Raw genomic sequence first — 16071 nt, 5'->3', positions numbered from 1 at the left:
GGGTCTCCTGTGCGCGCGCATGCTGCATTTTGTACCACTGGGCTAATACCCAGTGGATAATTTCAATTTGCGTCATTCATTTGTGTCAAACCAAAAAACGGGACTGTGTCAAAGGTCGTGTCCAACCTAGACACAGGATCTAAATGTCTCAATGGAAGAGCAGAGAGACCAAATACAACCACGCTGATTGTATAAAGTTACATTGTATTAACCCATTTTGGGCGGGAACCCCTTTTGGTGTTATCATTATGTTATGCTTTAGAAAAATAGCAGATCTACAAGCTCATAGCGCGCCACCGAGTGGCGCGCTACGAGCTTGTAGGTCTGCTATTTTTGAAAAATCTAAGAAAGACTGACATGGAAACATAGCTTTTTCAGAAAACTGTCATTTTCAAACAGACATTTTTAGAATCTGATCTCAAAATGGGTTAACATACTCTACCATCTAGATTGGACCTTTTTTTTTTTTAGAGCTTTAATTTTTTTTTTTTTTTTTTTTTAAACCAGCCCAGTAGATCATCAGTAGAAAATCACCATTGTGGTCCACCATTACTTCTAGGAATTGTCTTTGCTTGCCTAAAACAACTGTGCCAATGTAGATCGTACTGTCATCATTGTACAACACGTCAAGGGACGATGGGAAGCCATTATGAAAGACCTAAAAGACGCACCCGCAGGTAGATCTTGAGTTCCCGACATGACTTCTCGCCGTGGTACAGCCTCACGCTCTCCTGGAACGACGGCTGCTGCGTGTCCAAGAACAGAGCCCTCTTCACGGCGCCCTTCTGTTTAGGTTTATGACTATCCAGCTGCACCTCCACCTGGAAGTCTGGAACACAGTACGCACACACACAGACACACACACACGCACACAAATGAGCATTCATGGCATGATAAATGTGCTCCAGTCACATAATGACAGGGTTTTGTAAAGACCTTCCGCAGCTACTCTGAATCAAACTGACAATGCAATCAATGTAGCTGAAGCATAATGGCAGGCACATGAGAGGAGTAATTAAATGAAATGACTATAGGATTGATAGGGGGGGCCTGGTGAATCGGAGCAGATATCAGGACTTAGGAGCGCGGCACTCGCATCCCTCACAACGCAGTCCAAAAGCTACGTCACCTTATTCCAGGAGGGCCTCTGCTTACACGTTGCTACAGGTTTATAAATTGCCGTTTTGTGACCATGTGACAAGTTCTCCCGTATGTAATACAGAGCAGATGTGGAAATAAATAAAAAAAGAAAAAGAAAAATGTCTCACCGAGGTAGTCTGGTAGGAACTTCCCCTCTGCAGACAGGCAGAAACTCAGGTTGACGCTGTTGTTGGACAGAAGAGACGAGACACGTTGAAATAAGGGATTTCGGACCATGCGACATTTTAGCTCGAAAAGCAGTTAAAGATGGGCATAAATGGCCTGAAATGCAGGCGTAGCAGTCCAGGCACCTAGGCTACAATGTGCCCCGACAGAGTCACCGTGTCGCGGGTTCGAGTCCCAATCCCGACAGCTTTTGCTGTGTCACTCCCCATTTCTTGTCAGCCTACTGTTCTATCTATATAATAAAAAGGCATAAAGCCCCAAAATAAATCTTTAAAGAAATGTCATAAATTATGCTCGACTCCCGACTTTCCCCCTCTCGCTCAAACCCAATTAATTCTCCATTTCTCCCCCAATACACAAACACAGCCCCTCCTAAACACCATGAATGATGTCAGTGCAGGCTCGTTTACATGCCTGGCATAACAAGACATGTGGCGTAATGGGAAAACGGTGACCAACTTTGAAACTGTAACGTCGGAATGTGGCAGCGATATACTGGCCTCTGCCAGCTCTCTCTCCGGCTGGCCCGGGCCGATAAATTGGTGCATCTCCCACTAAAACCCCAGCCCACTCCACTCTAAACAAAGGAATGTTTAAGAAGGGTGAAATTGGGCGACGTCTCGCGTTTCAGCGAAGGCCCGGTCGGCCTGTAGCTCTCTCTCTCTCCCATGACATCAGCCATACAACATGCTGTCCAAGAGACAGCAACCCCACCCCCACACCACCCCCAAAACAAACCCCTTCACTAGGGGACCCCGCACTCCAAAATGAGAGAGGAAATCGTGGACAGAAAGAAAGGGGGGGGGAATTAAAATTCTTGTGAAGGAAAATCGGGAAAAGAGGAAGTGAAAAACGAGACAAAGAAAGACAAAGGGCAAATGGAGCACTTCTTTGGAAGGAGTAGCAATAAGTTAATGTGCAGCATGGAGGGGTCACATTATCTAGTGTTGCATAGTGAAATCAAGAGTGTTAATTCAAGTTGAATAAACACAGTTTGCAGTGTGTGTCTATGTGCTCCTGTGTCCGTTTAGGTATGAGTATGCATGTGCATGTACACACACACACACACACACACACACACACACATCTGCGTGGCCTGATGTTTTCCAGCTGTGTTCCACCAACCAAACAATATCTCATTCAAAGCAACTGCAGAACCTTCTGGCTCCTCCTTCCTTCCCTTCCTCCCTCCTTTCAACCCCCCCGCCCCCCCCCCCCCCCCCCCACCCCATCACCAGGCAACATAGCGTAATCAAGACACATGTGTGTATACAAGAGTTTCCTTTATGGACTGGGGACCTGGATAGATGCGCGTGTGTGTGTGTGTGTGTGTGTGTGTGTGTGTGTGTGGGGGGGGGGCACAAGCATGGTGTCAACCATATAGACCGGGCCGAGTCTGTTTCCTTTCCCTGTTCAGTGTTGCCGCAAAATGAACACTGTGCACATTGCCAGCAGGGCAAAAAAAAATAATGCTGACAATGCCGTTATTCAGTGCGTTATTACATTGCTCCTTTCCCGCTGTGAAAATAGGTCGGCAGATAAGACGTGACCGCCTGCAAAAAGAATGAACAAGTAACGTGTCTGTTGATCTTAGGATCGAGCGGGTTTATGCGTGCGAGATTCAGGGAACCCCATGCTGCTCTGCTGTTAGGTGGGTCCCAGAACATGAAGTCCAAGAGAATGCACACGCAGGTGCTGGACAAAGAAAAGCAATAGAGAAGAGAGAATATCCACACACTGTTCTGAATGCATCTCAAAGACAAATCGGGTACTTGCACCAGAACATATGCCGTCACGCTACAGCATGACAAGCTTAATTTATAGCTTTGTCGCGCGCCAGAGTGCCGCATCAGAAATTGCTACTTGCTAATTGAAACAAGCTACTTTCGGCACGTGTCGCGAGTCGTGACACAATCGTACGACAAAGCATAAATCAGACTCAGCTACTAGAGCACTGACCCTTTTGTGGGTTACGCACACCTTTTGTGAGCTTGTAGATCTGCTATTTTCACTAGTTTGGGCAAACATATTCTTTAGCTCTTAGCTCTTTTGGGTCTTGACCTAAAAAGGGTTTGGGAACCACTGTACTAGAGTGTAGGAAAGGAATCCCTGGACACCCACCAGGAAACTGGAATGCTGTCATTGTCGCTGTTGACCACGCACGTCTTCTCCTCCGGATTGATCATAGTGGGGTAAACCTGCAGGGAGGCGCTGGTGTTTACTATTGGGCGGGATCTGTGGGTAACAGAACAGAACATGTACCGAGGAGGTCGCATCATCACTTTAACATTGTACGGCAGCAGAGCAAGAAGAGTGTTCATGTTATGAATACTGAATAAGTGTGAATGTGAACATTTCAGAAGAACATACCTATAGAGGACCGCCTTGTCAACGCCAAAAGCACCAACAATGAGATCTAAGGAAATGAGTAAAAGAGCCAAGATTAGCTATTGAAGAATTTAGATATTAAAAGGATAAAAGACTAAATAGCCATCTTCTAAAAGACCCTGCTCACCTGGGTACCCGTTCATGTCCAGGTCCTTGGTTCCTCGGAGGGCAAATCCAAAGCTGGCAGGAATGACCCCCGAAGCCCACTGGCCTGCGATCACCTGAGACGGCGTGTCCCGGAGTCCGCCCGAGTAGCCGTTATAGATGAAGACCAACCCCTGCTGGCTCTCGCCTCCAAACGGACAGCTGATGGCTACATCTACAGTAAGTAGAGTACAGTTGAGCCTGATTTAGACTTGGTCACATGGACAGTGTCTTGCGCCAAAAATAGCGGATCGACCGACTTTAAAATGCCTCATGAGAAACTGTCTTGCACTAGAATTTTTTACTTTAGCCATTAAAGGGAAATCTGATGACTTTCAAGAAATATGGGGACAGTTCATGCATTTTATGAACAGCAATCCATTAGGACGTGTTAGATAATCCACAGTAATGTGGGGAGGAAAATGGGGGCCGTATCCGTTTTTGTTTTTGATTGTCGAGTTGCGTTTGTTATGATTGTATTTTTAATTTATTTGTCGTCATTGCATTTGTATTGTATTTGTGTATCTGTTACGTTAGTTTTTTCCGGACATTTTATTAACAAGCTATAACTGTAATGTTTTATGAAATTGAAAAAAGAATGTCAATAAATATATTATGAACAAAAATAAAAAATAAAGCCTCATGAGTTTTTTTGATGTACTATTTGCGGCATGGGGACACAAATGTACAACGGAGTATATCATGCTTTAGAATGTTTCTCCGTGAAGAAAAGGGGTAAAGATTGAATGTTTCTCGTCCCATTCCCCCACAGCACTGCTTCGTACCGTTGAAGCCGTCCTGGTTCAGGTCTCCCAGCGGTGCAATGGTGCTGCCAAACCTCCCGTAGGCCTCAGTGCCCGTCAGGTGAGGCAGGATGGGCTCCAGGTTCAGGGGGCCACGTTGCATGTAGACGTAGACCCGGCCCATCTCTTCCAGACGCCCGCCGGAGCCCCTCAGCATGAACATGGGAGCCCCCACTAGAAGGTCAGCCAGCCTGAAGACATGGAGGTGTAGGGGGGTGACACAAATAAATGGTTGAGACCCAAAACTTCACAATGGCTTAAATGTTCCTGGTGCACACCTGCTTCGAATGTTAATCAACCCATAATCACCAGTATGTTTTTATCAAGATGCAGCCAGTATGGACATTGCCTAGATACTGCCTACCGCGAGTAGGCGACTAGGACATGACTGCCGCCGACGTGAAAACATAGTGAAACTGCACTATGAAACAACTTCGCTTTATGTTTACTGAAATGAAATCAAGACTTCGGTTAGGGTTAGTAGTCGGACAACATGCCAAACGCGATGTCGGACAATGGCTGAAAACAACAACTATCACTATGTAGGAAATGTCCATACTGGCCTCCGTTGCATGGTCTTGATAAGAACATCTGGTTGATAACATTCGACGCGGAGCCAGGAGAGACTGATACCAGTGACAGAGTAAAAGTGAGAGAGACAGCGTTCCAGTGGAGAGAACGAGAGAGAGAGAGAGAGAGAGAGAAAAAGCCTCCTACTCACCCATCGCTGTTAATGTCGGTTGTCGCCACAGCGTAGCCAAAATATGATCCCATCTGTGAAAACAACCATTGTCGCTCACATTAACATGACTGTCCTCGTTGAAATTCATATCCACTGAAAGCATCGTTTACATCAAAGTTTCATTTCTGTTCTTTGTTTATGCATAACAGTCACGCGACCGTAAAACTCTAGCTCGTCTATGATTCTGATCCATTGCTTGTATTAAAAAAGAAAAAGGAGAATCTTGTGCACTGCATGCCCCTCCGTTTAAGGCTTTTAAAATGGGCTGGGTGAAGGGGTCTTAATTTGATGCTGGCCTGTTACAGCTCTGTTCATTCCATTGTTACAATTAGCAGACGTAAAACTTGAGCCTGCAGAACAGAGGGTGCAGAAGCAGCCTGAATTCCCAGACTTAGGAGGAAAGCACATAGACATGCATAATTTTATTTATTCAGCTGAACCAATCTGCATTGTTAAAACCAGCGCGCTCGCTCCACTCCCAGAACCATTTATACAAAATTGCCGCTGTACTTTTCTTCCATAATTGAGCTTCACGGTATATCACAAAACATCTTGAATATGGGTGTAATATTATGGTAAAGGGAATTACAGTATTTCTGCTTCTGTTAATTCAACAAATGATGAGTTCTCATGAGAAACCAACTTATCGTAACACGCGTGTACTGGGCCTCGGAAACACTTTGGATAGTAGTAGATGGGACTTGTTTGACTCACCTGCTCACCAGTGTAATTAATCATGGACTTCAGATCACTGCCGTTCAGAATAGACACCTGTGAGACAAAAGACACATATGGTGAAAACCTTTATTTTTCTTTTTTTATTTAACCTTTATTTAACCAGTAAAAAGAGAATGAGTCTCTTTTGCAAGTGGGAACTGGCCAAGAGGCAGAAACAAAATTACACTTCAATGCTACATCGTAAAATGTACAGTCAACAGCCAAATAATACATCCATGACATACCTCAAGAAACCTATACAAAGTACAGTATACAACAAATTTCCAACAACGGTACACCAACGATGACTGGTCACAAGAAATTGTGCACAGAACACATACACAAAGTACATTTTAAAACAGGAAGAAATGAATATATGGGGCTATGCAAAGGCTAGCACACACCCGAACATGTGCAGGTGTTGGACTGTGCATTTAAGATGATCCTTTTGAAACTTCTCAAAGGAACTTTCAAGGCCAATTTGAGTGTGAGCTGCAGGTCATTCCACGACCAGGGGCCAAAGAAAGCAAGACACTTTTTTACCCCCCTCAGATTCGAAGGCTGGCACTACACACCGTAGCCAGGCATTTGATCTGAGATTAAGACAATTTTTTGACCTAATTAAATTTGGAGGAAATGTAAGCCACCAAGAATGGCTTTATAAAAGGAAAATATACCAATGATGCAGCCTGTGAGATGTCAATGAGAACCAACCAACTGCAGCATACAACGAACAATGAAAAGTACCTCAGTAATTTACTGTAATTCGACTTCAGCATAATCTCTCATTGACCATATTCATACGGTGGCCGTTCTGCTCTTAACCCATTATGACCTGAGATCAGATTCTAACGCACAGTAGAATGGTGGTTCTTTAACGCATTTTGACCTGAGATCAGATTAAAAAAATGTCTTAAATCCTGACAGTTTAATTAAATTAGCAGACCTACAAGCTCGTAGCGTGCCACAGAGGAGCTTGTAGATCTGCTATTTTTCAATAGCTAAATTACAACATAATGCTAACACCAAAAGGGGTTCCCAAAATGGGTTTTAATCATGCTCGGGGGGGGGGGGGGGTATGCTATGCGAATATGGTCAATGGCCTTGATCAAAACAAAAACTATTCAACAAATATTACAAAAGGACTGTATTTATTCTTTCCATTTCATGCTGCGTTTGTCCACTAAGTCCAAGTCTAACTTCTTAAAATCTCAATCTCCTCACAGAGTTATGAGCAACGATGTGGCTTTCTTACCAAACCGTAAAGCATGACTCCCTTCGGGACCCCGGCCACAAAATCTGAGAGGTGCACAGGAGAGAAACGGAGCAGAGATTTAGTAGGGGAAATATCGCACAGGTCGAAACAGTCTGGAACTCGGAATTCCAGAAATCACGTTTTCCAGCTCAGCAGTAAAGGAAAGATATTGCAGGTGAGTTCAGTTCAAGTTCATTTCAGGTGCAATATAAATATACATTAGATTACTCTCTGTGTGTGTGTGTGTGTGTGTGTGTGTGTGTGTGTGTGTGTGTGTGTGTGTGTGTGTGTGTGTGTGTGTGTGTGTGTGTGTGAGTGAGATAGGACGATCTGATAATTGCATATCACGATTATTGTGGTAAAAATAATTGTGATCAATGATATTATCTCAATAAAACTTAAAATGTCCACCCCCAGCATTCTGGGAGGAACGTTTACCAAAAATAGCTACGCTTTCAATGCAACACATGCAACACGCGCGCATATATGAGTGTATTTGTATTTGCTTTCACCCGTGCACATAATAAAGTCTGCAGTGCAGATGTACGGCCTGCATGTTTGCCTTACCTTCGTTCTGATCTCCGCTGAACTCGCCGACTGCAACAGAGTAGCCTGCAGCAAAGAACAGGTAATAGGTTTAGCTTGCTGAGGCGTTGTTATATTTTAGCAGTGTCTGAGTCAGCAAATTGTTCATCATACCTCGGTAGCTATCGTCATATTTGACTGGAGCCTGTGTGGTCTCGGCCTGGCCCGTCACAGACTGCAATAGGTATCCTGGGTAATACGCTTTTATAATCTCCTCCTTGGCTGCGGAGATGATTTGACCTTCAGGGGAAAAAACAAGAGAGATCATTGAGAATGTACCTAGACACAAATATTTTCAAGTGATTATGATCTTCACTTTGATTTCTGACAGTGGTCCAGATTTTTATGTTGTGCATACCTTGCCAATAGTAGCTGCCAGGTCCTCCCAAGACCACCTTGCCATCCTGTAAGATTGAATTCAGGTATTGGTGGCAATGAAGAGAAAATATAATTTTAAGAAACCGCTTGAAGTTCCAGAAGAAAAACTGTGTTTACCTTAGTGAAGTCAGCGCTGAATCCTCCCTGACAATAGCCTTGTCCCGCCCTCCCGAATAACTCTGTAACACAGAGAGGAAACAGTTCATAAATCATTAGTGATTCATGAAAAAGTATTAACCCATTTGGGCCCGACCTCGAAATTAAAAAAAAAATCTTCTAAATCCTTTAGTTTTCTGAAATAAATATTTTCACGATTTTTCAAAGATAGCAGACCTACAAGCTCGTAGCGCGCCCCTCGGTGGCGCGCTATGAGCTTGTAGAGCTGCTATTTTTCAATAGCTAAATTATAACAATGTTTAAAACACCAAAAGGGGTTCCCGCACAAAATGGGTTAACTGTTGTTCAAATGCCCACAACATGACAGACTGCCATTAATCCCCGACAGGCTGACTTTATAGAACAATAACTTATTTCAATTCTCATGCATGACTCATGAATGGGGTAACAGCACCTCTTAAAATCCATTTCAACCATTGATGCAGATCTCTAAGTCACCTATGGTCCAATAAATATGCAGGTGCCGGCTCAGCGGTGTTGCAGATAATGTCAACGTCTGTCTACTGTCACAGCAGGGGAATGCCTCGGTCTATATAAAGTGACATAATTGATTACCGATAACTGGGAGGGCTGGGAGTGTGTTTCTGTAGGGCTGTCTACAAGATGTTTCTGGAAACTTGTTACTCGATACTATGTCATCCCCTTTCGTCTTGCCCCATGGGTGCAGCATTTGAACGCACGCCAAACTTCCAGTGGAATGGACAGCTGTCATGTTAAACGCCACATTAGACCCTTCAGGCAAGAGAGCATGATAAAAAACAAAACAACCGGACGGACTCAACTTAAGAAGAGTTGCAGTGGTTACCTGTGCGGCAGGGAGCGTACTCCACAAACTTTGTGAAGTTATGGACAGAGAGGTAGCAGGTTCCCGTGGCGTCCGAATGGGCCGTGTCCTGTTTGGTTCGCCAGGAGTAGAGAGGGGCACAAGCCTGAGAAGGGAGGGAGGGTCAGGGGATTATGTGGGAAGGAACCAGCGGGAATGGGAGTATAGGAGGTATGAGGTGGACACTAGGGGAGAGAGAATAGGTGGATGATGTTTTTCCAGTTGTAACAACACCCGCTGAACTCCGGAGGAGATCCAGGCTGAGGTCGATGGTACATCTGGAGCAGGGCAACCACCTAACTCAACCCAGGTCACAACACGTAGCACACAATGAGACCCGAGCTACGGGCGGTTCAACTTTGATGTAACATGGGGGGGGCCACGGAACTGCACTTCTCGGTTAGTGAAGCGAGAGTGGAAGTGAAAACTGGTGAATCGCTACAACACCATTGACTGTGACCTTTGACCGAAGCACATTCATTTCACGTCCCTCCATGACATCACAACATGTTCTGCTGTGTAAAAGAGGCAAGCGCAAGTTTCTCATGGGCCACGTGATGTGGGTGGCTTTCAGAGAGGAAAACAAATCATAACACACAACCCCATTGCAATGGAGCAAACCTCTTTATGCCCCCACCCAACCGCCCCCACCACAGGACCCCCGGTCTCTCTCAGAGGGTCACCTTACCAGAATGGTGTCGCCGTGGGAACGCACAGTGGCGCCAAACCATTGGTGAGACTTGAATTCCGCTTGATAGTCTGTGTCATTGAGCGAGACATTGCGGTCCCCTGGGAGAAGGAAGGCAAGAGAGAAAGACAACACTGAGTGACAGTATTTTGACAAAACATGCATGTCGTCGACTTGGGACCCCGGCGACTAATCATCCCCCCTCCCCTCCCCCGTCAGTCTCCCAGGCTCTTGAAAACATCTGCCCCGTTTGGCAGAAAACAGGCCTCCAGACTCCAGTTACATTATTTCTCATGTAATAAACGATCGGGCGAGAGAATCTGAAGAGAACGGAATTGGTTTCTCTCAGCCACTGTTCAGATGTCAACATGAGGTCGTTCCCTCAGTGTGGCCTGATGTCTGGACTGTACTAGCCTGGCTTAGCCTTGTTGACCCAAGGCTCTGTTTGGCCACCTGGCCAGTAACGCCGATCTCCCACTTGAGCTTTGCGACAGCAGCAGGTGACACGACAGATGGCCAAGTGAGTCCGATCTACAAACTATATTGGGAGACAGATGCAACATCTGCGTTGCCATGGCGACGAGGTTCAAAGTAACAAAACCCATCCTCCGGAAAGGTGACGTCCGATACCTCGAGGGTTTGTTGCTCAGAACATAATTACCGTATTCAGGGGGGGGGGGGGGGGGGGGGGGGGGGACGACACACGTGCTGACAACTGCTCACCCTTATCATTTAAAAATACTCCCAGACTTATTTCCTGCTATATATATTTCGTCAGTGAAAAAAATGTAAAAGCCCACAGGCGAGTTGCAACAGAGCAGCAACAAGCCGTCTCCGTGTGAGAGATCTTGACCTATGTGGATGTGAGGAAAGCAGGCTGTGTGTCACTAGCTCCTTCTACATCCCGACGCTGCCTCTCGCCTACCCTTTTCCTCTCCACTTTCTCAGCCAACTAGGCAGCCTGGAGCTGGGGCCGAGGGCCTGCTCCATGTCTTGGTGGAAAGAAAGAAAGAAACAGAAAAAGGGGGCTGGCGTCCAATGAAAACACACACTCTCTCTGGCCTGGCTTCCTCATAGCGACCCCACAGTCATCTTTGTTTCAAGCACATGCTTCTTCCCCTCCTCTCAATCTCTATCTCTGTCTAGCTCTACACTCGCCTCTCAATTTCTTTCTACGTTTCTTCAACTTTCTATGCGCCATCATTCTGTCCCTTTTCTGGCATCTCTCTCTCTCTCTTTCTCTCCCCTAACAGTAGGTAAGCGGTGGGATTATGTCTCCTTAATAACCTAACAGTAGTTCTGCTCCATGTCCATCAGCAGGCTTTTCCATGCAACATCACTCACCGTGGGGCAAGGCCGGCTGCTGACCTCCCCCCAGCCCAGCCCCCCCGCCCCATTACATGTCTGCAACAGGCCATGTGTGAAGAGATATGCTTTAGCTGTACCAGCATTAACATGACCTGCACATCAAACAAGCGTCTTTAGGAGCTTGTTGCTTTAACTAATCTACAATAACTGTACGGAAACCTTGTTCCTACACCATACCTGCCTTCATATTTTCATAACTCGGGGGAGCCATTGTTTGGATAAGGGAACACAGTGCTACTCTGGGGGATTTTGGACGCGTTGAGAGGGCCATGCGCAGGTTTGAGGTGATGTCACAACAGCAACCAGGGTTGGAACAGATTACAAAGGTATCGGTCTCAAATTGTAAAACTATCTATTGACATCTTGGGGAGAAGCTGTCACGCCGCAAGAAGGGAAGCATATCTATGTCAGTTTCCTGTTATGCTTCGTATTCTATATAATTGATTGACATTCAACGGCAGCAGCTAAGACGCTAGATAAGCATGCCTAGCTGTGGCTGGAGGGTAGGGGTCAAATCCCACATTCAGTGGGAAAATCTGGTGCAGGGAATGTGAATGAGAAATGCTGATAATATTTTTAAGAATGTTCTTTTCTGTGTGGAGTTTGCATGTTCTCCCCGTGTCCCCTAGGGTAGGTACCCTCACAAAAAACATGCAGTAATCCTGGTTACTAAACTGCCTCCCCCTGGCCAGCCGGGGTGCCTGATGGAGGGGAAAGGAACTGGTTGGAATAACGTGTTCCTTCCACGCGCTACGTCCAACCAAGGAAACTCCCCCCTGTCAGGTGTAAAGGAGCAACTTGGACACTCAGGCATGAAGGAAGCATGAGTTCAAGTCCGTTGCTCTCCCCTTGTCCCCCATATATGGGGACTAGGTTGGTCTCCCCTTGTCCCCCATATATGGGGACTAGGTTGGCGGAGGGTGTGTAGAGCCCAGGATCACATTAGATAATTGACACAGGGGTGAAAAATGGGTTACAAAATCATGGGATAAAAAATATATTTAAAGAAGAAAAAAAGAATGTTCTTTTCTTTCTCATTTCTGCTTTATTTCGATAGCACCAGTGAGAGATTGTCAGGAAAGGCTTACAGACATCAGGGGAATGACACAGAGCAAACAGTCGAGCCAGCCCGGGAGTCAAACCAGGGAAACACTCAAGAAGGTATTTTGCACCCATGTGCCATGTCACCCCTTACTTAATTTGTCATACAACAGACAATATTTAGATCTGCTAAAAAAAAATTGAACAACTGGCATCTCTATTTTGGGACATGCCCAAAATAGAGATGCCAGGTTGAACCTGAAAAGGGGTTCAGTGAAAGAGAGGTAGACTTAGAACTTCCAATGTGTCTAACGGAAGCTCCTTGTACCGAGGGCAGGTGCCCGGTATGAAATGTTACATCAGTGACGTACACACACACACACACACACACACACACACAGCTCCCACCCCATCAATCAGTTCATCTGTGTTCATGCCAACGAGAGCGAGTGACTGGAGTAGATCCGACAGGAGGTCCGATTCAGATAGAGAAGGAAACCCAGAGACGTTGTCACAATAACGTGTCATCTCAGGCCCTCCTGGGAAGCTGGCTAGAGCAGCGTGCTGATGTGACATGGTGCCTGGTCACGTCTCTAGAGCAGCGTGCTGATGTGACATGGTGCCTGGTCACGTCTCTAGAGCAGCGTGCTGATGTGACATGGTGCCTGGTCACGTCTCTAGAGCAGCGTGCTGATGTGACATGGTGCCTGGTCACGTCTCTAGAGCAGCGTGCTGATGTGACATGGTGCCTGGTCACGTCTCTAGAGCAGCGTGCTGATGTGACATGGTGCCTGGTCACGTCTCTAGAGCAGCGTGCTGATGTGACATGGTGCCTGGTCACGTCTCTAGAGCAGCGTGCTGATGTGACATGGTGCCTGGTCACGTCTCTAGAGCAGCGTGCTGATGTGACATGGTGCCTGGTCACGTCTCTAGAGCAGCGTGCTGATGTGACATGGTGCCTGGTCACGTCTCTAGAGCAGCGTGCTGATGTGACATGGTGCCTGGTCACGTCTCTCTAGAGCAGCGTGCTGATGTGACATGGTGCCTGGTCACGTCTCTAGAGCAGCGTGCTGATGTGACATGGTGCCTGGTCACGTCTCTAGAGCAGCGTGCTGATGTGACATGGTGCCTGGTCACGTCTCTCTAGAGCAGCGTGCTGATGTGACATGGTGCCTGGTCACGTCTCTAGAGCAGCGTGCTGATGTGACATGGTGCCTGGTCACGTCTCTAGAGCAGCGTGCTGATGTGACATGGTGCCTGGTCACGTCTCTAGAGCAGCGTGCTGATGTGACATGGTGCCTGGTCACGTCTCTAGAGCAGCGTGCTGATGTGACATGGTGCCTGGTCACGTCTCTAGAGCAGCGTGCTGATGTGACATGGTGCCTGGTCACGTCTCTAGAGCAGCGTGCTGATGTGACATGGTGCCTGGTCACGTCTCTCCCGGGACACCAGAGTGGTGTGGGGGGCCTGCGGTGGGTCCGTATACCCCCCCCCCCCCCTCTACCCTTTGAACTGTGTGTGAGAGGATAGCCATTAGTGCATTTAGAGCCTGTGTTTGTGTGTGTGTGTGTGTGTGTGTGTGTGTGTGTGTGTGTGTGTGTGTGTGCGTGAGTGCGTGCGTCAATAGCTTAGAAGACAAATGGCCAAATTCACTCATCACATCAGCTGCCCCTGTGGGAGTGCTGGGGTTGAGGGGGGGGGTTATGAGAGGGCAACAGAATAGAGAACCAGAGCTCTGGTTTCTCCCTCCATTCTCGAATCTCGATCCCTTCCTTCCCTCCCTCGCCCTGTATTATGACCCTCCCTCCCCTCTGCCCTCTTCACCCCCCCCCCCCCCCCCTTCTTCTTTGCTAGGGATCCAGACGAGCGCTTATCTCGGTGGAAGAGGAAGTTGGTTGGTAGGAGGAGGAGGGTTCTCCAACCACTTTGACCCAATTAGTTAGGCTAATTAAGAGGGCCCATGGCCTCTGGGTTAGACCTCACCCACACTCTAGAGATAGCAGGGGACACACTGGTGCTGGAGAGCTGGGTACTACCAATACTGAAGTGGCAAGAGAAAAGTCACTGTACTTTCTAAGTGCCTGACCCTGTAACGCACAAAACCCAGCAGGCACGCAAGCATACGCACACGGACGCTCCGATCTCGCACATGAAGATTCTTTTTCCCTGCTCTGGGCGGGGAATTAGAAATACATTGGGTGACCAGTTGACCACAGTCACGAGAACAGCCACGCTCAAACCTGCGTGCCCAATAAAGCACTTGCTTGGTGGGTTCAGTGCATACAAGAGTACATTTTTACACTCCCAGAGTTGAAGTAAGAGTAAAGACAAGTTTGCAGTGCAAGGAAGAGATAAAGCATCACTAAGCACTCAAGAGGTAGAGCAGGTCGTCCAATGATCCTTGGGTCGGCGGTTCGAATCCCGGCTCCTCCTGTCTACATGTCGAAGTGTCCTTGGGCAAGACACTGAACCCCAAATTGCTCCTGATGTGCTGGTTGGTACCTTGCATGGCTTCCGCCGCAATCGGTGTATGAATGTGTGTGTGTGTGTGTGTGTGTGAATGGGTGAATGTAATGCACAATCTATGTAAAGGCGCTATATAAATGCACCATTTACCATAATGTTATTAGACCACAACATCTTATCATCCGTTCTTTATTTGACCAGAAAAAACAACTGCCGATTCATTAGATTTCTTCCTTTTTTAAGATTCTTTTGAAAAAGGAATTCTATAGGAATGAATGTCCACAGGCATCCCATTTAATGTCTCAATGGCACAGATAATATGCTTCATTAATTTATACTCTCGTCATACAGCGTTGTCACTTGCTGACAATAGCCAAACTACAAGCTCACAACATGTCACAATCTACTATTTCCGGCATGTGACACTGTCATACGATGAAGTATGGGCCATATTAGATAAGATAGGCACGTGGATAACAACAGAATGTCCTCCTATTGTATAGCGGTTCTGCTATGGTCCAGATGGAGGAATCTGGCTCTCGTGTAACACTTCTTTGTGCCTTCAAAGCCCCAATGAAGGAAAAAATATGAAGGACACGCTGACAACTCATGGGACTATATCCTTCACCCTGAGACCCCACTGGCGCGGGATGACATCACTCACCATGGCCTTACGCCAGCACCCAAGGATGTGCAGCACATTTTCTGTTGCAAGGGGGGGAAATCGGGTAGAAAAATAAATGAGCGCAAGGCAAGCGGTGGTGGAATACTGCACAAAGGGGCTGTTAAACGAGGCTTGTGAAAGACTCAGTGGAATATTTCTCCCCTATTGTGCATTATAGACTGTAAATCTTGAGTTGGCCCAAGGAGTGAGGCTTTGATTTCCCAGGAAAGACGCCAAGAGTCCCCTGCTAAGTAGAGAGCAGAGCACACACGCTTGCTGTCCTACTACATGTGTTAGGAATAGTCTGGGTGTTTGTGTGTGTTCTGTGCATGACATAAAACCTCATAAAACTCTAAAAATACATTTACATCCATACCTTATCCCTCAACACCATCAGTTCCATCAGTGGGGCCTTTGACCTTTGACCAAAAAACTGATCATAGTAAAAGATTGCATCTTTTCTTTCCCCGAACCAATTACCCAAGTCTGACTGCATACTGCATAGA

The 16071-nt window shown here is 46.6% G+C and overlaps 1 protein-coding gene across 2 annotated transcripts in view; it reads right to left on the bottom strand.

The window, feature by feature from the left end:
• The window catches only part of itga5 (integrin, alpha 5 (fibronectin receptor, alpha polypeptide)), a 47801-nt gene that overhangs the window by 17931 nt on the left and 13799 nt on the right, over positions 1-16071 (bottom strand). For both annotated transcript variants that reach the window (XR_014569492.1, XM_083768994.1), the window contains exons 3-17: positions 10027-10127; positions 9321-9444; positions 8456-8517; positions 8319-8364; positions 8075-8200; positions 7943-7987; positions 7376-7419; positions 6118-6174; positions 5383-5435; positions 4644-4852; positions 3842-4033; positions 3697-3742; positions 3448-3561; positions 1269-1324; positions 672-829 (exon numbers count right to left, since the gene is read on the bottom strand). Coding sequence is in view for 1 of the 2 variants with exons in the window: in XM_083768994.1 (XP_083625120.1) it covers positions 672-829; positions 1269-1324; positions 3448-3561; positions 3697-3742; positions 3842-4033; positions 4644-4852; positions 5383-5435; positions 6118-6174; positions 7376-7419; positions 7943-7987; positions 8075-8200; positions 8319-8364; positions 8456-8517; positions 9321-9444; positions 10027-10127 (1433 nt within the window). In the remaining variant the exon portion in view is untranslated. The remainder of the gene's footprint in view (positions 1-671; positions 830-1268; positions 1325-3447; positions 3562-3696; positions 3743-3841; positions 4034-4643; positions 4853-5382; positions 5436-6117; positions 6175-7375; positions 7420-7942; positions 7988-8074; positions 8201-8318; positions 8365-8455; positions 8518-9320; positions 9445-10026; positions 10128-16071) is intronic.

The sequence above is a fragment of the Protomyctophum parallelum genome (genome assembly GCF_964188405.1).
Source record: "Protomyctophum parallelum genome assembly, chromosome: 7".
NCBI classification, from domain to species: domain Eukaryota; kingdom Metazoa; phylum Chordata; class Actinopteri; order Myctophiformes; family Myctophidae; genus Protomyctophum; species Protomyctophum parallelum.
This window is presented reverse-complemented; position numbering and strand designations above follow the sequence as displayed.